This window comes from Miscanthus floridulus, chromosome 19, assembly GCF_019320115.1.
Source record: "Miscanthus floridulus cultivar M001 chromosome 19, ASM1932011v1, whole genome shotgun sequence".
Classification (NCBI taxonomy): domain Eukaryota; kingdom Viridiplantae; phylum Streptophyta; class Magnoliopsida; order Poales; family Poaceae; genus Miscanthus; species Miscanthus floridulus.
Window position 1 is genome coordinate 4,575,999 of NC_089598.1, and position 24,127 is coordinate 4,600,125.

The window sequence follows — 24,127 nt, forward strand, 5'->3', positions numbered from 1 at the left end:
TAGTTCATCATCTCAACCAAATGGCTAACCAAGTGCAAGCAATCAAGTTCAAATGCTCCAACCAACCAATGTTGCAAGAGATCATTCCTTAGACACTATAATTGGAGATATTTATAGAGGTGTACAAACAAGATCAAGATTGGTATTATTTTATGAGCATTTCTCATTTGTGTCATTCATCGAGCCAACGAAGATAGATGAAGCTTTGAAGAATATTAATTGGGTCAATGCTATGCATGAAGAGCTAAACAACTTCAAGAGAAATCAAGTATGGGAGTTAGTTGAGAGGTCTAAGGAACACAATGTGATTGGAACTAAATGGGTCTTTCGCAATAAACAAGATCAAGATGGGATAGTAGTAAGGAACAAAGCAAGATTAGTAGCACAAGGCTATACTCAAGTCGAAGGTCTTGACTTTGGTAAAACATATGCCTCGGTTGCAAGATTGAAAGCAATTAGGGTCTTGTTAGCCTATGCTTGTGCCCACAACATCAAGCTATATCAAATAGATATGAAGAGTGCATTTCTCAATGGGTACATCAATGAAGAAGTCTATGTTGAGCAACCTGCCAGTTTTGAAGATGACAAGAAGCTCAACTATGTGTATAAGTTGAAGAAGACTTTGTATGATTTGAAACAAGCACCTAGAGCATGGTATGAGAGATTAAGAGATTTCTTGCTTTCTAAAGGGTTCGAGATGGGAAAGGTTAACACAACTCTTTTCACCAAAAAGATTGGCAAAGACTTGTTTGTGTTGCAAATCTATGTGGATGACATTATATTTGGATCAACAAATCAAGAGTATTATGAAGAGTTTGGGAAGATGATAGCAAATGAGTTTGAGATGTCCATGATTGGAGAGCTTAGTTACTTTCTTGGTCTCTAAATCAAGCAAATAAAGAATGATACATTTGTGAGTCAAGGCAAGTACATCGAAGACATGGTCAAGAAGTTTGAAATGGAAGATACAAAGGCCATTAGTACACCTATGAGGACAAATGGAAGCTTGGATAGTGATGCAAGTGGAAATATAGTAAATCAAAAGATGTATCGGTCTATGATTGAAAGCCTACTCTATGTGACCGCATCAAGGCTAGATGTGATGTTTAGTGTATGCATGTGTGCTAGATTTCAAGCCTCACCAAGAGAAAGTCATTTGAAGGCAACCAAGAGAATATGGAGGTACTTAAAGCATACACAAAATATTGGATTGTGGTATCCCAAAGGAGCAAAGTTTGAGTTAGTTGGTTATTCTGACTCGGATTATGTGGGATGCAAGGTTGAAAGAAGAAGCACTTCAGTCACATGTTCAACTATTGAGAAGATCACTTGTTTCTTGATCATCAAAGAAGCAAAATAGTGTTGCACTTTCAACCGCCGAAGTCGAATACATAGCCGCCGGTAGTTGTTGTGCACAAATACTTTGGATGAAGGCTATATTAAATGATTTCAGAATCAAGTACAAGCAAGTGCCATTGCTATGTGATAATGAGAGTGCCGTAAAGCTCACGAACAACCCAGTTCAACACTTAAGAACAAAGCATATAGATGTCTGTCATCATTTCATAAGAGTTCATCAACAAAAAGGGGACATTTCAATTCAGAATATGGGTACCGAAGATCAACTTGCCGATATCTTCACCAAACCACTTGATGAGAAGATGTTTTGCAAGCTAAGGAATGAATTAAACATATTAGATTTCTCAAATGAATTTCTCAATTCAGAATATGTGTTGATGCACCCCCACTTATATGACATGCCTCTTCTTCAAGCAAATCAAGGTAAAATTGATTGACATGTCATTCATCCTTCGCTGAGGACTTATTTAGTGCATCTAGTCATTCCTATCATGTCTTAGGCTCATTCATGAAAATCAAATGAATTTGATGCTTGTATGGTACCACTATTGCTTCTATGTTTGAAATGATCTAGTGATAGCATATGACATGTTTGTGGGCTTGTGAACCTAGTGTTTGATCTAGAAAATGAGCTAAAAGTGTTTAACTCAACATGGTACCAGATAACTCTTATTTGGAGGTGTGAAGAAGCTTATCCTTGGATCAAACCGAGTTAAATGTCTTTCGCAAGTAATCTAGATTGAATCAAATTTGAGAAAATGATCCTCACTAACAATGGTTTCACACAACCTATCTAAAAATTTGAGCTCACCTTTTATGGTCATCGATGAAAAAGGGGGAGAGAAATTCACAAAGATAGAAGAGAAAACCAAAGATAAGTGTAAAAGGGAGAGAGATGCTAAAAGAAATGGATCAATTAAAATTTGAAGCACACAAGTAGGTGGGAGCAAGCTCATTAACTTGTATGTTGCATTTGGACGTGCATTACATATGTTTGCTTGTATGGCACAAGTTTTTACTCTCTGATACATGCTTGTGTGGTGTATGCTAGTTGTAGGTTTAAATGATGAAATAAAGAGCTAGCATGCATAGGATAACTAGATACTTGAATTGCTTGTTTCACAAGTGGTACAAAAACCTTGCTTATAATGTTGATCTCATAAGGTATCTAGTTTGTGCTTTCATGTAATTTCCATGTGGTATCTAGCAAACCATAGTGCTAAGGATGGTGTTCAAATGGCAACTCCGATTGGTATCACATTTCAAAGGTCCATTCTTTACAGCTTAGCATTATTTGGTAGATATTACTTCCCCACACTTCTAATCCATGCATATGTGTAAGCTTTCAAATCTAAACTCTTAGCACATATGTAGGGGAAGCTAATGCTACTAATTTGGGTTTATAAAACTTGTCCATATCCTTTACATATGGTAAAATGCTTGGGCAAGCAACATGAATCCAAAAAGATTTAATTGAATATATTTGTGACAAGGTTGTCATCAATTACCAAAAAGGAAGAGATTCAAAGCCCTAGTTTGGTTTTGGATAATTGATAAAACCTAGAACTAACTTTTGTCATGAGTGATCATTTGAGCAAGGTTGGTACAATCCAAGTGGTGGAGTTAGATGATGGTCATCGAGATGAAGGTGACCTAAAAGATGATCAAGTGCTTCACATTTGGAAAAGAAAAAATAGAAAAACAAAAATGGGTTCAAGGCAAATGTATATTATTAGGAGCCATTTTTATTTTGCACTCAAGACACCATAGAGGGTGTGAGTGATTTAGGATCGATAGCCATACTATAAAGAGAAGAATTCTTTGGCTAAGCGGTTTATCGAGTGTCACTAGATGACATGATTCTTGCATATACATTAGGGACCTAGTGTGCTAACATTAACCCTTGAAAAATGCTTGGAAAAATGCTAACACACGTGCATACAAGTTCTACACTTTGTGGTTAGCAATATAGAAGCAAGAGTGAAGTGGTTGTGGTCTTAGAAAAAGAAAAGGAGGAGTTGGGGAAGGACCGGACGCTGGCCATGGGGTGGACCTGCGCGTCCGATACCTAACCCTAGCCTTCGGGCTGTAGCGCAGAGGCGACCGGACGCTGGACCGGATGCAGGGGGCGCGTCCGGTCAGTGGTTCTAGAGAGGGCAGCGCTCGGCTTCGCGATCGGATGCTAGCGGCAACTTGTGATCAGACGCGCAAGGGGTGCGTCAGGGCCATGCTGACATACGCTGGCGTCAACAACTCAGCAGCTCGCACGTGTGAGACAGTGAGGACTGGACTTTGGCCCGAGTCCGGTCACTAACGAGCGGACGCGTTCAGTCAACAAAAATGCGCTCTAGATGCTTTCTGATGTTGACCGGACTCTGACAGCGCGGCATCAGGTCGATTCGAGGGACGCGTCCGGTCATCCTTTGACTGTAGTGTTGACCATTATGTGACCGTTGGGATCGAATGTACTAGATTTAAAGGAGGACAAAGGACGACATCGGTTGACCGGACTTGGGCGACCGAACGCTGGGGCAGCGTCCGGTCGGTGTGTCCGGTCACGCCTACGCAGAGCCAACGGCTCTTTGGTCTTTGGGGCTCTATAAATAGAGCATGGTTGGCTTGTGGCTCACTCTCTTGGCACTTTGATATTACTAGCATCCTTGTGAGTCTAAGCAAACACCTCCCACTCATCTCCATCATTGATTCATCATCATAGTGAGATTGGGAGTGATTCCTAGTGCATTTGCTTAAGTGATTGCATCTAGTGGTACTTGTGGATCATTGTGGCAGCGGAGTTCTTTGTAACTCTTGGTAGTTGCCGCAACCTAGATGGCTTGAAGCGGCGGTGGAGCATCGACACGAGTTGGTGATTGTTCGTGACCGTCTCCCAGTGATTGTGAGGGGTCTTGTACCTTTTCCGGCGGAGCGCCGAAAAGTAACTCTAGTGGATTGCTCGTGTCATTGAGTCATCTCACTTGTGGTTAGGTTCTTGTGTTGTCTAATTGTATGGACGAGGTTCATGCAACACCTCTTAGCCGCCGAACCACTAAGTGTTGGTCGACACAACGGGGACTAGTGTGCCAGTAAACACGTGAACCTCGGGAGAAAAATCTTGGTGTCCATCTTATGTTTGGATTTCTCCCAGTGATTGGTTGTCATCATATTATGATTGGTTTATTCCTCGACACGGCGGTATAAATCACCCTACTCACTCTTTATATTCTTTCAAACTAGTTGTCAAGCTCTTTAGCGTAGCTAGTCTTTGAGAGCTTGTTAGTTTGGTTAGTGTGGCTCTTTAGTTAGTCTTTGAGAGCACACTAGCTTAGTGAGTAGTGACATAGCTTGTTGTGTGCTTAGTGATCATAGCAACTAGAATTGTTGAGTGGGTGGCTTGTAACCCTTGTAGAGCTAGAATAAAATTACATTACGCCATTTAGGGCCTGTTCGCTTGAAGAAATTTGGATGGTTTGGAGGAATGCTGGAGAAATTTATGAGAGGAAAACACTGTTTTGGATGAAAAAAAAAGCGGATCAAGCCGGGTTTAAGGACACGTGAACAGATCCTTAGTATACTATCCTCTTTGTACTGATATATTTGTAGAAATTTTTATAAGCTATTCACCTCTGACACCTTTCAGCGTCATCGCCAACCCCACCCGGAAGGGACACTTCATCGTCGCCGACCTCCAAATCCTCGACCAGGATCTCATCATCTTCCCCAACACCACGCTCGTCAGTGTGTTCGTCTACTAGAGTTCATTGTCCATGTCCTCCACCTGGAACACTAAGGTGCACGCAGGCCTAGCACTGAAGACGTCGTCCCTCACAATGGAAGGTTGTGGTGGATAGACAATTCCCAGGACCTCGTCTACTGGAACCATTTCAGCGAGGAACAAGAGACATCCCACATCCGCCTCTAGGATCCTGAGGCCATCGGCGAGGAACATGCTGCTGGCGACGACCACGACGACACCTACGTATGTACACCACTACGTGCGGCTCAGTCAGGGGTCGCTCCGCTACATCAACATCCGCCAGCCCAACCAGCTCAAACGAATCGCACACGCCGGCCACTGCGCCCGCAGCATTGGTGGTCGTCACCGAGATCTGGGCCACGAACAGCTACGAGGAGGAATTACTACCGAAGAAGAACCCTGCCTTCGCGCTTATCAATCCCGAGAACCCCGACGTCCTGTACTTTTTCATCTCGACAACTGTATCTTCGGCGTCGACGGGCACGCCAAGACGATGGAGAGGTGCGAGCGCCACAGACTCGGCAGCAACCCCTCTTCTGCCTCCGTCTGTGCGTGGATGGTGCCGCCCGAAATCAGTATAAATTTACTCGGTTTCTCCGATCACGATCATCAGATTCAAATCCCCTATGCATTGCTACCTCTGTGGATTCGCAGCTTTCTCTTGCGTGATTTGGACATGACGGGTTTAGTTAAAAGGCATATGAATCCTAGATGCAGTGTGTTTCAGCTTTAGTTTCAAGCAGTGCATACCGTTCATCACTAGTCGCAAGTAGATCATCATTCATAGATGTTCAAGTTATAGAGCCTGCGATGCTACCTGGATGATCTAACAGTTGCCTATGCATAAGTTGCAACTGATTTTTTTTGTTTAGTTCTGGTGTTAAGAATTTCTTTAATTGTGATGTTTACCACTTATAGCCTAGGAAATAAATCTGGAACTGCTCATGAGCTCTTATATACTAAAACTATTACTCCATGGTTAGTTGGCTGTGTGATATCCACAATCCTGTAGTATTGGCATCATGGAAAGGGTTTTGTCTAGAGTTGTCAAACTACGGCATTTAACATATAGTGCATCATCATTCCTTTCTGTCCTTGTAGATTTGTGGAAGGGGTACTAAAAATGGAAATCACAAGCTTATAATAAACCAACAAGATAGTAAACTTTGCTACATGAATATCTTTCTGCATGGATTGATAGAAAGCATAATGCTCAGATACACGTACAATATTGTTAGTGGTCAAGGTATACACTTCTAGGATATATGCCCAATTTACTTTTCCAACATTGTGTTGACTGTTACAGTAATTTCACTTTGTGGTCCTCATAATTCGGTAATATATACCATTTACGTGTAGTGTAGTGACCCCTCCACATCCCAATTGGGGTATTCAGTGCGAGAGATTATTGTTTGATCTTCATCGTAACAGTTTGCTGCAGACCAACAAGTTTGTGCATCGCATGCATGTTGATAGCTTCTTCCTATTCTCTTAACTTATTTTTGATTTTGTGTTTTTAGGTTTCAATGACGAGGAGTCTGATTCTGAAGATGATGGTGGTATATGATGTTTGAGTCTGTAGATGAAGCTAGTAGCAGCTAGGAGCCTAAGAATGGGAAGGTCTAGCATGGAGTTTTTGTCAGGAGCATTATTCACGCATGAATTGAAATCTATAATTTGATGATGGGGTATTACATATCGCATCTAAGGATGAATAAGTAGATAAATGGACATGTTCTCCTAAGATCTGCTTTCTGGTTTTGTGTCCCGGCTGTTTGTGTTACGAAAACTGCAATGAAGAAACGATTTCGTGCTCATTTTTTGCATGGGTAGGATTGTTGTGTAACTTTCAATCGGATTCGTGGAGTTTATTATACGTACTTGCGTTTTGTTTTGGCGCCGTTCTATGTATCCAGTCCAGTGCACTGGCGCCGTCACTGCTCCTGGACCTGGTGTTGGTGGTGAGCCCGTCACCATGGACCTTTATTCACCACGCACGCTGCACGCACCATGGAATGGAATCCCATGCCATGCCGGTGTCAAAACTCCAAAGCCAGCTAGGCTCCTTTTTCCATTTCAATGCTTGGGCTCCTCTGCCTGCCAAGCTGCAGCTCCCTCGTAGCCTGTTCGTTTGGTCGTATTTGATTTATAAGCCATGACTTATTAGCTAACGAACAGTATTTTTCTTTCACACCAAATCAGTCAACAGTACTTTCAGCCATGGCTTATAAGCTAGACCAGGCTCAGTGCTGCTGTCACATGAGATGAGAGGTCTTCGACTCCACGGCTCCACCTCGCGAGTCATGACAACAAAGACAAAGGAAATGCAAATATCTCTTGTCTTTGCTTGCTTTCCTGCGCGTCTCCGCGCCTCGCCCACCTCACATGAGGATCCTGTTACCAGCACAGAGCCGGTGGATGATGCAGCTGCGCGGGATAGTTGATAGTGAGACCGATATTCTTTTACAGGCAGGTCCACATTTTGATGTAAGGCAGGACTCAATTATGCTTGAAAATTCCAACATGGATTCATCACACATGAGGCGCATTCCACAATTCCCCCCAATCTGAACCTCAAGAAAGTAACCATCATCGGATTCTGCTCCGCAAAGAGCTTGATTGAGCTAACATATCATCAAATCCTCAAGAGTTCCTCGTCCCTGTAACGCCTTGTGCTGGACACTAAAACTGGCTATGATAATACAGGAAACTGAGATTGATTGGCATAGCAGTCTACAGGAAACCACAAGCAGATACGGAACATCAACAGACTAGTTAAACAGCACCATACACTTATATAACAATGGAATTCCTTGCTGCGTGCTGGATAATTTCATCATCATAATTCATACAAAAGCAGAGGCTGCATAGCAAAAGCATATATATTATAGAAAACAGTGCAATTCTTTACTGCCTGGTGGGAAATTTCACCAAGGAACAGAACCCATTGAATGACAAGTAAACTGAAAGCCCCAGTGTTTGCTCACAGATGACGTGAAAATCACCAAAACCCTGACTGTAGTTCGTTTTATTACAATTGATTAAGACCTAGAAAAGGAACTTTGGCTTCATGGTGGCAACAAGTCGCTGAACCAGCTTCTCCAGCCTACTCAGTGGACTTGACGATGAAGTTCTGGCGGCTGATGGGGTTCATGACAACCGGTGGCCCAGCAGTGCGAGGCCAGGCCTGGAACTTGGTGTCTGTGGCCTGCCACCACTCCTTCTCAGAAACAGTCTTGGGGGTGGAACCTGTGTGCCCACAAAGATTGAAGCAGATTAAATCCAAAATCTACAAGGATTTGGCACAGATCTCCAACATAAATCTAGTAAGGATGACACTAACCTCCAAATGCCTTCTTGTCAGAAACAAATGTGTCACACAGGTATGCAATGGCAAAGGATCCGACCAGTGAGCCAACAATGTAGCCAGCTGTCATTTTTGCTGCAAAAGGATGGATTGAGGTACAAACTATTAGGTCTGGTAAACCATGAATCATGAATAAATGAGTCACATGTGTAGATGCATTGTAGAGAAGACAAGCCTAAAGATTGTTCCTCACAAATAACTCAAATAAACAGAACATACAGTCCAGCAAACACATACTGGTCGACCAATAGCCAACACAAAAGCCAAGGGAAGGCGTAACTTTTCCTTGATAACAGAAAGGTTTGCAGTTTTTCCAGCAGCAAACAAGTGAATCCCGATCCTTAACAAGTTTACCTTATCATTGTATCCAACATCTATTTTCATTATGAAACAAGTGTTACTAATAATTTTCCAGGGCTTATAGTGACAGTGTCACATACAGGGAACAATTCAAACCATGATGACCATAAAAACTTCAATGAAACAAGTGTTAATAAGAATCTCAGCAGACATAAAGTGACAGCGTTAATATGAATCTCACCATACTTCCATCTACTTATCAGGCCAAATTAACATTACACCAGCATTTTTTTGTTCACAAAACATGCGTCAATATGAATCTCACCAGATTTACAGTAACAGTGTCATGTGTAATGTGCACGGTACGATTCAAATCACGACAACATCATATACCTAGCTAAGATCAAAGAGCGAAAATTTCTCTCCGCCCGAATTTTCGTCCCTTGCCCACTCTGCCACCAGCACATGCAGCGCATCCAAATCGACGAACAACAAAAGGAAACAAAAATAAATCCACTCAAGTTGGGTGGACGGATCTCCAGCCCAGTGGACGACGACGACGCCTCCGCAGAAGCACGCGAGGTGAAGTTCTGGAACCCCACGCCTAGCCCCAATCGATCGGATTCGCACAGATCTAGCCGCCCGATTCCCACGGACCCAAGACGCCAATACCCGACCTAGGAATCGTCCGCAGCTACCGGAGACTAAATCAGATCACAAGATCGGAGACCCCAGATGCCTGGGAAGGGGACGAACCAGCGGAAACCAACGGGAGCAGGGTCCGGAGCAGTCGTTACCTGCAGGGGGCGGCGCGGCGCGGCGGGGAGGAGAGGCGCGGAAGGAATGGGGGCGGAGACGAGGGGATGCGGCGGCGTCAAATGGGCTTTTGTGGCGATGACCCGGTGGGGCGCCGGTCTTTGGGGGCGTCACACTGACACGTGGGTCGCCTTGAGCCGTGGCTTCCGGGCGGGCCATGTGGGCCCTTGCTAAGGGATTGCTTCTAGCCCTTGAGGCCTAAAAGGCCTAAAATGATCGGTTGTTTTAGGCCCAAATGAATAGGTTGTTTATTATTGAAAAAAGGTCCATCTAACCTCACTCAGCTATCTTGAAAACCCATCAACTATTTTGAAAATCCATTTTGCCTGTCGCAATTGGAAAACTAATTTTCTATATACTTCTTCAACTTTTGAAACTGTCACATTTACCTCCCCGAGCAAATCACGTAGCACCACGTCAGTCCGCAAAAAAAAGATATGATTTTTCTAAGATATATTAATCATATCAAATCATATTTTTTTGTTGAATTAAATGAAGATAATTTTTATATAAAATTTATAGATCTCGACGAGATCTACAACTTTCTAGTTTTGAGTTTTTTTATTTGAAGTCGTTAAGATTCTCAAAAAAATTAATGACATATTTAGACTTAAGGGTATTTTCGACTTTTCACACCTGCAGTTTGACGGCGTTAGAGCCCAGACTGACGGCAGTGGCATGGAGGGCATAAAAAAGTTGGAGCAGTGGCGCTGAAGACCGCTGAACTTTTTCAGAGGCACACAGAGCATCGTGATCTTTTTTAATGGCACACAAGGAATTCCCCCTTGATTGATTGGTGGCGCAGGTGGTTTCCCCTATTCCCCATCCCTCTCTCAATTTGGTATACATTAGACACTAGATGCAAATCTCGTGAGATTCGTAATGCTTTGCCTTCGGTGTGTGCTCAATGTAGTCTCTGAAAAAAAAAAAGTTCTTATTGTATTCATGCTTTTACAAACAGATTCGCTATTCCATGCATCAGAGATGTGTATTACCTAAAACAATTGCAATCGAAATGTAAACACAGGCAATCTGAAGCATTGCTAAGAAGATAAATAGAGATGATAACTATCTTTACCATCTTTCTCTGTAACCTCTGGAATTAACTCGCCACACATTTATACATACAAAAATTAATGATGCAATGGCAACGCGCGTGCTATGCAATCATAAAGTACTAAAAAAACATATGAGAACAATATCAAACAACTTGCATCGAGATTTCCAAACTACTTATATATGTGTGCTTATATAATAGTATGTCATTGTTTGTACAGCAATCTGTGATCCCCTTGCATATAGAGTTCTACCATGTTATAGGCTTAGAGTTCAGTTGCTAACTATTGAAGCTTACCTTTTCTTGTAGGAGCAATAGAAAAGAAATAGAAAATTCATCTGCATACATCTGATAATCCATAATTTATGGTGCAAAACACGTTGCCTGGAGCGTTGACTGAATTTATTGCTGTTCACACAAGAATATGTATCACTTGATATCTTAGCGTTACCATATCGAATTATAAAGTCATGTTTGTTGAGCATAGACATAGCTTGTGTTCTTCAAACCATTGTGTGGGTGCCCGAAGGGCGTCTGATATCGAATTATAAAGTCATGTTTGTTGAGCATAGACATAGCTTGTGTTCTTCAAACCATTGTAGGGTGCTCGAAGGGCGCATGATGTTCTACTATTAGTAAAAAAAAAAACAAGATTGGCAACTCTATTGATGGCTCTCTTTATTTGCTATGCTCCGAACGTATCCTGGCCTATCTCTGAATTCCTAAAGTTGTACAGGGAAAGAGGAAATGGGAATCGGGTCGTACCGCAATTGCAAATCTGCAACTGCAACCCCCAAAAATCTCGTCTTTTCCACCGTCTCTATCCACATGTTCGTTTGATCGTATTAGACAACATCAGCGACCTATAAGAAAAAAAAAAGGATTGAGCGAATGGGTCCCCTCGGTGTCCAAGTTGCCTACAACCACCTCTCCTATCTGCTCCTCCTCACTCCCCACTCCCCACTCCCCAGGGTCCGGTGGTGATCACGATCTCCACAACACAGCCACCATGCCACCGCACAGATCTCGTCGCCGCGCCTGCAGCAGCAGCCACGGCGCCGCCGTCGCGGTCCCTGGCGGCGGCGCGCCCGTTCCTGCGCGGGGAGGAGGCTGAGGTGGACCCGGCGCTGCCGGGCCTCGCCGCCGTGCTGCGCGCCGCGGGCGCCGGCGAGTGCTGGCACAAGCACGGCACGTTCCTGGCGCACCTGCTGGACGTGCACCGGATCCTCCACCTGTGGGGCGCGCCTGACGCCGTGGCGCGCTGCGGCCTCTACCACTCTGCCTACTCCAACTCCTACGTCAACCTCGCCATCTTCCAGCCCGACACCGGGCGTCGTTCCCAGGCAGCAGCTCGTCCACGACGACCTGCTCTTCCACTACTCCGACCAGAACCTCGTCGACGACCTCGCCAGCTCTGAGGCGTCGCTCCGGGACGCCCGACGCGGCGTGTTCGACGACGCCCAGCCGTGGCGGCGCAAGATCCCGCGTCTCCTCCCGCCCGACGGGATCACGGTCAAGCACGGCCCGGCCCGGTGGCGAGCGGACCTGGGCTGGCACGGCCCGGAGAAGCAGGCCGTGCCTGGGCCATTAGTGCCGGCCTGCTCCCGTATCCGGCCCGCCCCCACCCCCTGAACCCTAACGCCCTTCCCATCTCCCCGCGCATCCCCCTCCCTCCCTCCCCACGCCGCAGTGCTCGCTCCTCCTCCCACCTCTGCGCACAGCCGCACTCACGAATTGCGATTCGCGACGCGCTCAGCTCCCCTCCCTCCCCGCTCCCCACTCACAGCATCGCTCTTCTCCCTTGCTCCCTCTCTTCGTTCGCCGGCCAGGTGTGGGCGCGTGGCAGCCGGCACCGCGTGCTCCCTTCTCTTCCCTCCCCGCGCCGCACGAGAGCCACGAGCCCTTGGTGCTCTCGCTCGTCTCGCTCCTCCCCCGTCCCGCACCTCCTCCGTGCTCTCGCCGGCGACCACCACCTCCGCGTCTCCCGCATCACCGGCCGCCTCCTTCACGCCCCCAGCACCGGCCTCGAGCGCGCCGGCGGCCGCCCTCCTCCTCGACGCCCCCCGCGCGGCCGGCCTCGAGCGCGCCGGCGGCCAGCGACACGCCCCATCGTACGGTCGCACCCCACGCAGCCGGATTCGAGCGCGCCGGCGGCTGCCTCGAGCGTCTGCTTCCCCTCTGTTGGGCGTTGGCATTCTGTGGGCCGCGGTGTTGCTGATACAATGCCATTACCGACCTACCATTCGGTGGCAGCGCCGGTCAGGAAGCCTGTCGACAAGTTTGCTCTCCTCCCGGCCTTCCTCAAGGTCAGCATGACGTTCTCATTCAACAGTGCTGCCTGTTGATTTATTGTCCAGCAATTTTGTCACACTCAGTTTTTAATGCTCCCTGCATTCACGGGGCGATCAAGCAGTAGGCGTGTGTTAACCCGATTATTGTTACCATGCATGTTTGTTACAGTCATATGCACATCTCAGCTCCTCGCTCTGTTTGCCGCAGATTAAATTAGCTCCTTGCTCTGTTCCATACTTGGGTTATCTTGTATCCATGTCTAATTCATGACTCAAATATCAACTCATGCACATGTTTTTTTTTATGTGCCAACGACTATTCAGTTTGAAGCTCGTGTTGCTTTGATTTATTTTTCTCTCTCTCTCTGATGGAAACACCAGGTTAGAGGGCTTGTGAAGGAGCACATTGACTCATTTAACTACTTTGTCGACAAAGGAATCAAGAAGATCGTTGAGGCAAACAATCGAATTCAAGCACGCAATGATCCATCCATTTACCTTAGGTATGCTCTTCAATTTGTGTAATATGTATTCTAACTATATTTTTAACTATTGTTATTAAGTATGTATTTTGTTGGTCACATTGCAGGTATCTTGATGTGCGTGTTGGCATGCCCTCGATATATGAAAATTGTAACGTTGAATCTATCACACCACATCTTTGTCGCCTTACTGACCGCACGTAAGCCTTTCATTTCCTCATATTTTGAACGTAAATTCATTTCCTCATTTGCATCGGTTTGTAGTTTGTACTTGCAAAACTAAGAAAAAAATAAAAGAGAAATTATGTTACACATCATTTGAGCTAGATGGAATAAGCAAAAGATTTATGTGGGACTGTTATGGCTCTGGTATTGTTTTCTTGCCTAACATAATTCGGGCTGTCCACATCAAATTTCCTATTGTAGATGTTAATGATGTTAGATGTAAATATATACTTGTTTACATTTCCTTCGATGTATATATGTTTCTTTGTATTTGTGTATGCATACACCTCTTGTAGTTGTATATTATCCTTAAAGGCATGTTGAACAGAGATGAGTTGTTCTTGTAGTTATATATTAGCCTTAAGGGCATGTTGAACAGAGATGTGCTATTGTTAACATGGTACCAGAGCTTCATGGTTGTCCTAGATTCTTCTCCTCTTGCTTGTTGCCTCTAGTGAGCCGCCTGTTGCCCTGACTAGCTCTTTCCTTTCCTTCTCTCCTTTCCCGCCGACGTGGTGACGTTCTTTGGCCCTGTTTTGTGTATCTTCCCTTTTTTTTTTCTCAAACATGCAAGAGAATTGTGTACCATTTCACTAAGAGAGAAAAGAGGAACAGTACAAAGGAGGGAGAAAAAACCACCACCCATGACTCCACATGGAAAAGACCAGAGCAACTAGCCTTCCACAGCTAACATGATCTGTGGATGTGAGACACAAGGCCAAAGAAACTAGTCCAGTATAGGATAGGCGACAGAGCACCCAACAGAAACTTAGGGAAAATTAACCCACAACAAGCGACACAGCCAGCAGCTCCTGGAGTCCTTTTGCCCCAGCAGAGCACCATAGTATGCATTTATTTGTGATTGTCTGCAGTAGAATTGTGACGCTCGGACTTGCACTCCCAGGCCACCAGGGTAATGAGTGAACTAAACTCTTTTTTCATCTCCTTAGGCACATCCTTGATTGCCCAGTACCACCAACTTGAAAATTTGCTAGTAGAAACCGGACTGATGGAGCTCAACACCAATCTCTGAAGAATAATATACCAGACCTTAGCGAAGACGCAAGAGATCAACACATGCTGGATGGACTCTCCGGACAGGCTGCTGGATGAGGGAGTCCTCTCTTTGCTAGATGATCACCAGTCCAACATCTATTGTTGATTGCAAGCCAAATGAAGAACTTGCAGTGTTGAGGAGCCCAGCTCTTCCAAATTCTTTTCCATGGAGCAAAAACGAACAGAGCCAATAAACTAAGCATTATAGGCTGATTTGCTAGAATAAATACCAGACCTGGTGAGCTTTCATCGGTGCTGATCTTCAACCCCCTCTTGCAGCAACATGTTATCAACCAAATTCCATAGCAGGAGGTACTCAGGACCGGGACAGAAGAGTGTACCTTCATATCTGAGACCCAATGGCAGTTCTCCAAAGCCCGCGCCACTGCGCTGTTTTATGGCTCTTAGGAATTGTTTCGAAAAGATTAGGTGCCAGCTCAGCAACTGTTCCTCGCAGCCACCTACCAGACCAGAACAGGATGCTTTCCCCATTACCAACTATGGATTCCACCGCAACCTTGTAAAGACCCTGCACTGTGCTTAGTGCGGCAGCTCCTCCTGCCGATGCCCAGCTCGCTGCTCGCGCAGGCTCGCTTTAGGCTTCACCAATCCCGCATCCAACCTCGCCCCTATTCCCGGTCGCCATCGCCATGCGCGCGGCGCGCCACGAAGAGGACATGCGCCTGCTGTTCAGCGTGACCGCTACTGCTGGCGCTGCACTTGAATACTCGATCTCCGTCTAGGAAAACTGCATAGTCTTTCTCTGCTCTCTCTCTCTCACTCTCTGCTCAGTCCGGAGACCCAAATTCTCTCTTTGCTCCGGTCTGTACTCTACAGGAAGGCAACGTCAAGGACTCAAGGTGCTGAACAATCTCACTTGTGATTCGTGAGATCTGCATTAGATTTTGGCCACCTAGGGAGTGAGTTGGATTGTTGGAATCCGTAAATCCGATTTGTGATCTGTAAACTGCAATCTTGTTTGATGTTGTTGCAAGATGAGTTTTTTTCAGTATTTTGTACACTTTTGGTTTGTCGATTTGAGCAGTTCTTTTATCCTATAGCGGGGATGGGGATCCTCGTCGGGTACGTAATCCCCGCGGGGAACGGGGATGAGGAGAAAATGTCCCCCGTGAGTCTTAGCGGGGATGCGGAAATTTTCACCCCGTGGGGACGGGGATGGGGAGGTTGAACCCGACGGGGAATTCCCCATTGCCATCTTTAAGTGGTCGCTTCTACACCCAAGTTCCAGGATGGTACAATCACTAGTACTTGGCTGCCACAAACCTTTAGTCATGGCAGGACGGCATGTGGAATGCTAGGATGGTTGTTGAAGATAGAGTGATGTGGGAAACTCAGTCAATCTGACTTGATGGAATTTTTGAATGGGTAGAGAGGTAGGCAGTTAATTTTTCATTATGCATGATAGCGCATAGTGGTGGAGATGTTTCATGAAGCACCAAGGGAGGATTGCTCTTGGTTTGCAACGTGAAAGCTTGACATGCTGATCAATGGTGGCATTTGTAGATCTGTTGAACACCAATAGCTTGACTATCTTGGTGGTACAGTGGTGGTTTATGTTTCTAGTGCATGCTTCTGCATGTTCAAATTCTATATGACCTATCGAGTTGTCGTGCTTGCTCAAATTTCCTTTATTGTTTCAGTTATTCTGCTCCTATAGAAGTTGATATCCAATACACTGTTGGAAAGCAGCATATAGTGAAAAGAAGGGTACCTATCCATCTGACTGAAAACCCTTTTGTTTGTTTGATTTGGTAACTAAGTTGGCCTTCTATTTTCCTTTTTTCTTCAGGATAAGTTTATCATTGGCTACATGCCTATTATGCTAAGAAGTTGTGCCTGTATTCTGAATGAAATGGATGAAGCTGAACTAGCAAAATATGGTATATTAAATTCTTGTCCCTAAAAAAATATTTTCATTACTAAAACTTTGTAACCTTTTGTCTTGCTTGCTGTTTTAATGGTCTCATCAATATGTTATGCCAGGTGAGTGCCCTCTTGATCCTGGTGGCTACTTTGTTGTCAAAGGAACGGAGAAGGTAACAGAAAACAGTGCTGTAATTTTCTTCTTTTCTTGCTGGTTTGATGTGGTCCGTGTTCCGTGTGCTACGATTGATTGCAAACCATAGTTATGGCCATTAACTGCTCAATGCTCTTGTAGTTGCTTCTTGTGTGTATTAATGATCTTGTGACATATTAATTTTCAGGTCATTCTAATTCAAGAACAGCTATCAAAGAATCGTATTATTGTTGACACTGATAGCAAAGGAAGGTTTGATTAAGTTATTTGATTACTTCAGAATATACTATTTTTGTTTGGCAACTGTAACATTAGACATTTATTGTTTTCCTTACTGTCACGCACATCAAATTAGGGTGATCGCATCTGTTACCAGTAGCACACATGCAATAAAAAGCAAGACGGTGATTCTTATGGATAAGGGGAAGATTTATCTACAGCTGAATCAGTTCACCAAGCCAGTATGGTTTATGTACTCCATTGTCCTGTTAATGAGTTTTTCCACTTTATGTATCAATTCATTTTGGAATACTTCATTGTGTTAATTCATTTTGAAATACTGGGTTGATTGGTGACATTCTTCATTTGAAGCTTTGGATATTTTTTCCATTTTTCTCAAATATGCAGTATATTAGGAACAGAAGATCAAATGGGAACACCACAAAGTTAACAAAGGCCATACTAACATGCTCCTACATGCACAAGCTCACTCAACCCTAAAACAAATGCGTGCAGAGCTGAACTTAAATCTCAATTCTCAAATACACAAAGCATCAGTTTGTGCAGGCCTTTTGGTTCCATTATTTTGTAACAATTGGGGGTTCGTTTGATTCTTTCGAAATGGTAGAAATAGCTATGGGATGGCTGTTTGAATGGAGAACCCGTTCACCTATGAGCAATGGAATTTCCTTTGTTTTCTTAATTGCTTTGCATTGGCAGAATAGGACTTAAACAGTCCTCCATGATTAAGCTATAAATCCTATCTTAGCAACTAGCTGAGTGCCTCCATGATTAAGCTATAAACCCTATCTTAGCAACTAGCTGATTGCCTTACTTAAATTTCTAAAAGTTCGCTCTCCTAATGTAATCAGGATGTCATGCTTCAACGGTTCAACCTATTCCATTCCTACATTAAATCTGGTTACTATATATATTTGACCCTCCTAAATCTGAGAGAAATTTAAGGGGTCATAGATCTTAATGATATTACATGCACTGCCTGAGTTGGACAATGGCATCAGTGTGTCACTGTTCAATGGCCACAAGCCCACTTGTTAGTCATGAGTTTCGGTTTATTTTTACATTTTATAAATGCTTGTAATGTATTGAGCTGACCATCTCAAATTGAAATGATTGGCCATCTCATTTCATATATAGCAAGTTGACCTTAGTTGCCTTATCTATCTTTTGATTAACACTTGATGCCTCTGTAATAAATGTGTGCGAGTTCTTTGGATCCTAATATAATATTGAATGCCTAAGTTGGTGAGCTATCACTCTATTTCTGAGCTTTTGAATTTTGCAGATTCCTATTATAGTGGTGATGAAAGCGATGGGAATGGAAAGTGATCAGGAGACTGTACAAATGGTTGGCAGGGACCCAAGATACGGAGATCTCCTATTTCCATCTATTCAGGTAACTATTTTTTAAATAGCCATGATAAAATGGATATTACCTCAATAATTGTGAATTTGATTTTAAACCTGTGCTAAGTGTTTAATATTTTTTTCGTCATCCATTTTTGTTTTCATTTTTCTCAATAGTTTATTTATATCTTATGTCTCTGGCTAATTAAATGTTTCATTATTGCTTAGGAATGTGCTTCAGAGAGAATATATACACGTCAGCAAGCCCTGCAGTACATGGACGAGAAGGTGAAACACCAAAATAAAAATCATTAACTTAATATCATGGATCGGTTATGCTGTTTAGCCATTCGTCTCGTTTTGAATTATGCTAAACAGACTGGTTTACTGTATACATTTTGTGCAGGTGATGTATCCTGGTGCCACAAATAAGAAGGTAATTGTTGACCACACCTCTCTTCTTGGCTCTTCCATTCTGAAATTGATTGCTAAGGATGAGGGGCTGATGCTGAGAGCTCAGCTTCTTATTAATCAATAAAGTTACTGTTGCTTGTTCCTGTCTAAAAGTATGCATCCAAAATGCACATCATTTTTTTTGTAGTGAAGCCATCTATATTTGTTCTTGATTTCTCACTTTCAGGAAGGTCGGTCAAACTCAATCCTCCATGATGTGTTTATTGCCCATGTGCCGGTGAGATAAATGTTTTTACTTATTGCAAGCCAAAATTGAAATTAATGTCATAGCTCATACACTTGCAAATCTCTATTTTAGGTTAAAGATGGGAACCTACGACCAAAGTGTATATACACTGCTGTAATGTTAAGGCGCATGATGGACGCAATCTTAAATTCTGACACCTTTGATGATAAGGCAAGTTCAATGATGACCCATATATCACTTCAGTGAAGGACTCAAAATATTTTTCTGTCAGCTAAAGCTATTTTTTCCTTTACCAACTCTTACTGAAAAAAAATCATGCAGAATCTTGTGTGTCCATATGGTAGAATTAGGTTAGTTCTTTTTTTATAGGGAATTAGGTTAGTTCTGATGCAAGTGGTATGCGATGGGTGGTTCTGGGTCACTGACTAGTTTGTTTATGTGTTTTGGGTTGACCTAGTGACCCAAAGAAAAGGAAAATTACATTCATAACAACCATTGACTTAATACGGAGTTCTAATTTGTCTTGTACTCCGACGCCAAGTGCTTAGTGGCGTGAGAGAAAGTGTGTACTCTGAAGGAAGATGGCGGGCTTGGCATCAGATGCTCTTAGACACACAAAACACATGTCTACTGATGAAACTGCTGCACCAGCTGCACCACCCTGGAGAATCATCGTGGGTGGCATGGACAAAAGAGCAAGTTGTCATTGCTGAGCTGCATGGAGTGCTCACTGGAAACCATTGGGATGCCCTTCGGGGCCTCCTCCCGGCCTACCGTCAGATCTCACATGTTCAGGTGGGCAATGGGCAAGACACCTCATTCTGGAAAGATCAGTGGATTGGCGACCAGCCGCTGTCCTCGCAACTGCCAGCTCTACACAGCCACCTCCTGAGAGAAGGAGCTTCAGTTGAGGAAGTTGTCTTCCAGACTTGCAACACAATTCCAACCACGCTTGAGCCGGCAGGCGGCAATCGAGCTGCGCCAACTGGAGTCCATGCTGTTAGGTGTGAACCTGAGTGACAACCTGGACATGCGCTCATGCTTCTTTGAAGATGAAGACCATCGACTCCACCAACCTCATCTAAGATGAAGACCATTGACTCCACCAATCTCATCTACAAGGCCTCTGTCCAGATTGAAACTATATGCACCTGTCGTATACCTTCGTCTGGTGCAACTATGCCCCACCGAAGGTCAAATTCTTTCCTTGGCTTCTGATTCAGAATTGCATCCAGTGCAAGATCAACCTGAGAAAGAAGGATGTCCTTGACATAGACACCTGTGACATTTGCGGGCTCACTGGTAAGGACGCAGACCCCATTATCTCTCAGTGTCCGTTCACTCGAGCCTTCTGGATGAGAATCGGATGGAACCCGGACATGATCGCCGCGTGTGCAAGAACTGTGGACCTCCACATCACCGCCAGGAGTACCCAAGGACCCAAGGAAGCCCTTCTGCTCTGCTGCTGGGAACTGTGGAAACACAGTGACGTGGTGTTCAGGTCCCAAGCACCAAATGTTGAGCACTTGCAGCCTGCAGAGAGACAGCAAAGCTATGGCTGTGCCGCCTACCCATACAAAAAGCCTGTTAAGTTTCATATTGGAGGCTCATGTTTCATATGTAATCTTACTCCCCCTCTTTGCTGAGATCTGTATGATTCAAGGCTACAATGCCTAACCTTTTACCACCAGAAACACACTGGAATCTTTGGAAATATATCAGGTAGGGACTCTTCGTCCCTCCCGTTGGCTTTAAAAAAAATTGTCTTGTACTTTCTTTATGGTCTACTCTTTCTTGCAAAGAAACAAAATGTGCCTTATGTTTATTGACTTAATGAAATAAAATATACCTTGAATGTTAGTGATGGACACATGGAGTGATGGATGGTGATTTACTACAACATTTGTCCTTGAATATTACTTAGAAAAGAAGGGTGAAGGTTTTTTTACCACATGCTTATCATCTAGTTGACATATTTTCTTACATTTTCCAGGATTATGTTGGAAATAAGAGATTTGAGCTATCTGGCCAACTAATATCTCTTCTTTTCGAGGTGCATATTTTTCTCATAGTTTTTATTAGATGTTACATTTTTTGTTTCTTATGGTGTTTCTTTTGAAGGATTTATTCAAAACAATGAATTCCCAAGCTGTGGAGCGCATGAATAAAAATAGTGACAAGACTCGCTCTAGTCCTTTGGATTTTAGCCAGGTAATAGTATGCAAGTGCACATTTATGGATATTCATTTGTTCCCATTTTGCCTCCTGTTACTCTTGCAATGTTGTAATCACCAAAAAGGTTCACCTGAGTTCTGAATACCTAATATTGCTGTAATAACCCAATGTGACAGGTTACATTTCTAGCTGTAATATCTTCAGTTTTATCATTTTAATGGCATAACCTTGTTATCTTTGGTTGGCAATTTGTGTGGAAGATCTAAGGACCTTGCTGGGGCTTTAATATTTTTCTATTATTATATGCTTGTTTGGGTAACATATACTTCTTGGAAGATCTATTTGTTGACTTCAAAACCAGAGCTTAATCTGTTTTATTACTGGTTACTCTTTTCCAAACCGACACCATGTTTGACAAGAAGATATCAGAGCTTTTAAAACTATTTCTTGATTATTTAAAGTTAAAAAAAGCTGACTGTTGATCGCAGTGTGCACGGTAGGTCGGTAGCACGCGTGGACAGTAGCAACTAACAATGACCCACTCTTGTAAAGTGTGGTTACCTACACATTAATTTTGGTAGAGTTATTTTAGATACTAGGGGTTGCCAAATCATGGGATCCTCTCTAAAATTATGCAGGATCGTCTATAAATATACGGGGAGCCATACCTTTTTTGGATAGAGTAAGAATTAAACCAACCCATGCCCTGGCTTTCATGTTACTGCCCTTCACCACCACTACTACGCTGGTAGCGTCCTTGCTGCGTGTGCCATCCCCTCCTTTTCATAGTTAGAGATGGCTAGCCTAGGTGCAGCCACTCCTTTTTCTTCTCTTCTTTCTTCAAATCCCTCTCAAATTTATCATCAAATTACCCCCCTTCCGAAATATATCTGAGGGTGTTGTCTCATTAACCATATTTGTTAACCACTTAGGATGCTCAGACATGGTGTCTTGTTTATGTAAATGTGTTCCCTTTTTGTAGTTGATAATGCAAGATACTATTACCTTTGGTTTGGAGAGGGCTATTTCCACAGGAAATTGGGATATTAAACGTTTTAGGATGCATAGGAAAGGTGTATCTCAGGTACCAAGTTCTCCATACCTTTGATTTTTATTTATCCCCCCAGTTATTTTTTTAAATGTAACCTCTTTTTCTTCTGATTAAAGGTTCTTTCAAGGCTATCGTACATGGCAACTTTAGGCTACATGACGCGGATAACACCCCAATTTGAGAAGACTCGTAAAACAAGTGGTCCACGTGCTTTGCAGCCTAGTCAGGTGAAGAGAAATCTTACAATGTTGCTACATCATAGAGACAAAAATTTTGTGGAAACCAAGAATGTTAAAACCCATCTGTTCTTCCTATACTGTGTAATAATGTAATAATTTTATTTGTAACAGTGGGGTATGCTTTGCCCATGTGATACTCCTGAAGGAGAAGCTTGTGGATTGACAAAAAATTTAGCTTTGCTGTCTCATATCACAACAGACCAAGAGGAGGGCCCACTGATAGATCTGGTTTGTTATATTTTGGTTCATTTAATTGTACTTTTTGGTGTTGATGTTTTGTGCCTATAATAGTGCATTAATGATCCGATAGGCCCTTAAGACCATGATTAGATAGCTAACTTTCTATAGCAGTTTAATACTCTGTAACAACTCTAGCATCAAAATCTTTAATACCCAAATTGCTATCAAGCGCGCTTTGTTGTTTACAATCTCGAACCTGTTGCATACAACAGTAGATCCTGCAATACCTTGATTGCAGAAGTATATCAACTAATATTTTCATCTTCAGGCTCTTCTAGGAGTTGCATTAGATTTTAAACTGCATTGTACTTTTCTAAATGTTTTCAGCTACAAGCTTTCTCAATCTTTTTTGGGTGTGCTTTTAAATTTCTTTTGGAAGTGCTTAAAATGCATACAAGTACGATCGGTATTGAATATAGTAATAACTACACAAAAGCAACCTTTTGGACACCACAACAGCAAAACTGTACTTGAATACAAAGTTCCTGTAACTAGCAGGACCTTACAGAGCAGCAAAGCAACCACAAACTGATCCTTAGTTACATAAGATACTTGTCTGTTTGCTTTAGTACCTATAACTTGGTACGCTGATTCAAAATTTTCTTACTCTCTTTTCACTTGGTTTCTCTACTTCTATTATAATCAAGTGCATCAGTTTATCTATAATATTATATATCTATTATTCTTATTTGTGTTCATTCTTTACTGTAGTGTTATAGTCTAGGCGTGGAGGATTTATTGTTTCTATCGTCTGAAGAAATTCATGCGCCGGGTTCATTTTTGGTCATGCTCAATGGATTAATACTGGGGAAACACAAAGATCCTCAGGTCTTATTCATTACAGATCGTACATACGTCTTTATTTATTTGACTTTTCTTCCATTGTAAAGTTGTGTCTCATGCTTTCAGAGGCTTGTTATTGATTTGAGGAATTTACGTCGATCTAACGTAATTGGCGAGTTTGTAAGCATTTTTATTAATGAGAAACAGGTATGTCCTTTCTCTTTGTAACTATTAGGTTATAACGAATCTGATTATCACGCAAAAGAAGCTGTGTACCTATTAGCTGATATTATCCTAAAAAAACTTGGAAATTAATTTTCAGTTGTTCCTTCGTCCCCAAAACACAACTCTGAATACAAACTTTTTAAAATATAGCAAAAATACACTAATATGAAATTACTTTTTCAAGATTTTCAAGACAAACTCATCATTTCATGTTCAATTATCCAAACGGAAAATCAATACATGAAAAGTAACTTGTAACTGAACTTTGGATCTGTTGACTCCTGAAACTCTTGTTGGATACCATTTGGTCATGAGTTCATGAGTGAATGGGATTGTGATATAGTCATATAGAGGAGCTAGAAACGTTTGAACTTCTTAGGGAGGTAAGTATAGCATAGATCTGGAAACTGATTTCCTTGTT

General features: G+C 43.0%; 2 protein-coding genes across 2 annotated transcripts in view; one reads left to right on the top strand and one right to left on the bottom strand.

Annotated features, from left to right (window-relative positions):
• Positions 1-7,977: 7,977 nt before the first annotated feature.
• On the bottom strand, positions 7,978-9,687 carry LOC136528901 (uncharacterized). Its single transcript, XM_066521894.1, has 3 exons — positions 9,578-9,687; positions 8,457-8,555; positions 7,978-8,362 (listed from the first exon to the last, which is right to left on the bottom strand). The coding sequence occupies exons 2-3, from the start codon at positions 8,548-8,550 to the stop codon at positions 8,220-8,222; spliced, it is 237 nt and encodes a 78-aa protein (XP_066377991.1). The 5' UTR covers positions 8,551-8,555; positions 9,578-9,687; the 3' UTR covers positions 7,978-8,219.
• LOC136525417 (DNA-directed RNA polymerase III subunit 2-like) overlaps positions 9,516-24,127 on the top strand; it is a 29,234-nt gene continuing 14,622 nt past the window's right edge. The window contains exons 1-22 of the mRNA XM_066518410.1: positions 9,516-9,755; positions 11,625-12,006; positions 12,073-12,959; positions 13,326-13,447; positions 13,534-13,626; positions 16,369-16,435; positions 16,518-16,608; positions 16,712-16,764; positions 16,933-16,997; positions 17,101-17,206; positions 18,271-18,381; positions 18,561-18,620; positions 18,739-18,768; positions 18,973-19,023; positions 19,105-19,203; positions 20,987-21,046; positions 21,115-21,204; positions 22,151-22,252; positions 22,336-22,446; positions 22,570-22,686; positions 23,410-23,526; positions 23,608-23,688. Coding sequence (XP_066374507.1) covers positions 9,516-9,755; positions 11,625-12,006; positions 12,073-12,959; positions 13,326-13,447; positions 13,534-13,626; positions 16,369-16,435; positions 16,518-16,608; positions 16,712-16,764; positions 16,933-16,997; positions 17,101-17,206; positions 18,271-18,381; positions 18,561-18,620; positions 18,739-18,768; positions 18,973-19,023; positions 19,105-19,203; positions 20,987-21,046; positions 21,115-21,204; positions 22,151-22,252; positions 22,336-22,446; positions 22,570-22,686; positions 23,410-23,526; positions 23,608-23,688 — 3,135 coding nt within the window. The remainder of the gene's footprint in view (positions 9,756-11,624; positions 12,007-12,072; positions 12,960-13,325; positions 13,448-13,533; positions 13,627-16,368; positions 16,436-16,517; positions 16,609-16,711; positions 16,765-16,932; positions 16,998-17,100; positions 17,207-18,270; positions 18,382-18,560; positions 18,621-18,738; positions 18,769-18,972; positions 19,024-19,104; positions 19,204-20,986; positions 21,047-21,114; positions 21,205-22,150; positions 22,253-22,335; positions 22,447-22,569; positions 22,687-23,409; positions 23,527-23,607; positions 23,689-24,127) is intronic.

Bases quoted from the DNA above. Each gene is read 5' to 3' on its own strand.
- LOC136528901 (XM_066521894.1), bottom strand. From the start codon at position 8,550: ATGACAGCTGGCTACATTGTTGGCTCACTGGTCGGATCCTTTGCCATT. The intron at 8,363-8,456 runs GTTAGTGTCATC...GTGGGCACACAG, and splicing joins TGACAAGAAGGCATTTGGAG to GTTCCACCCCCAAGACTGTT.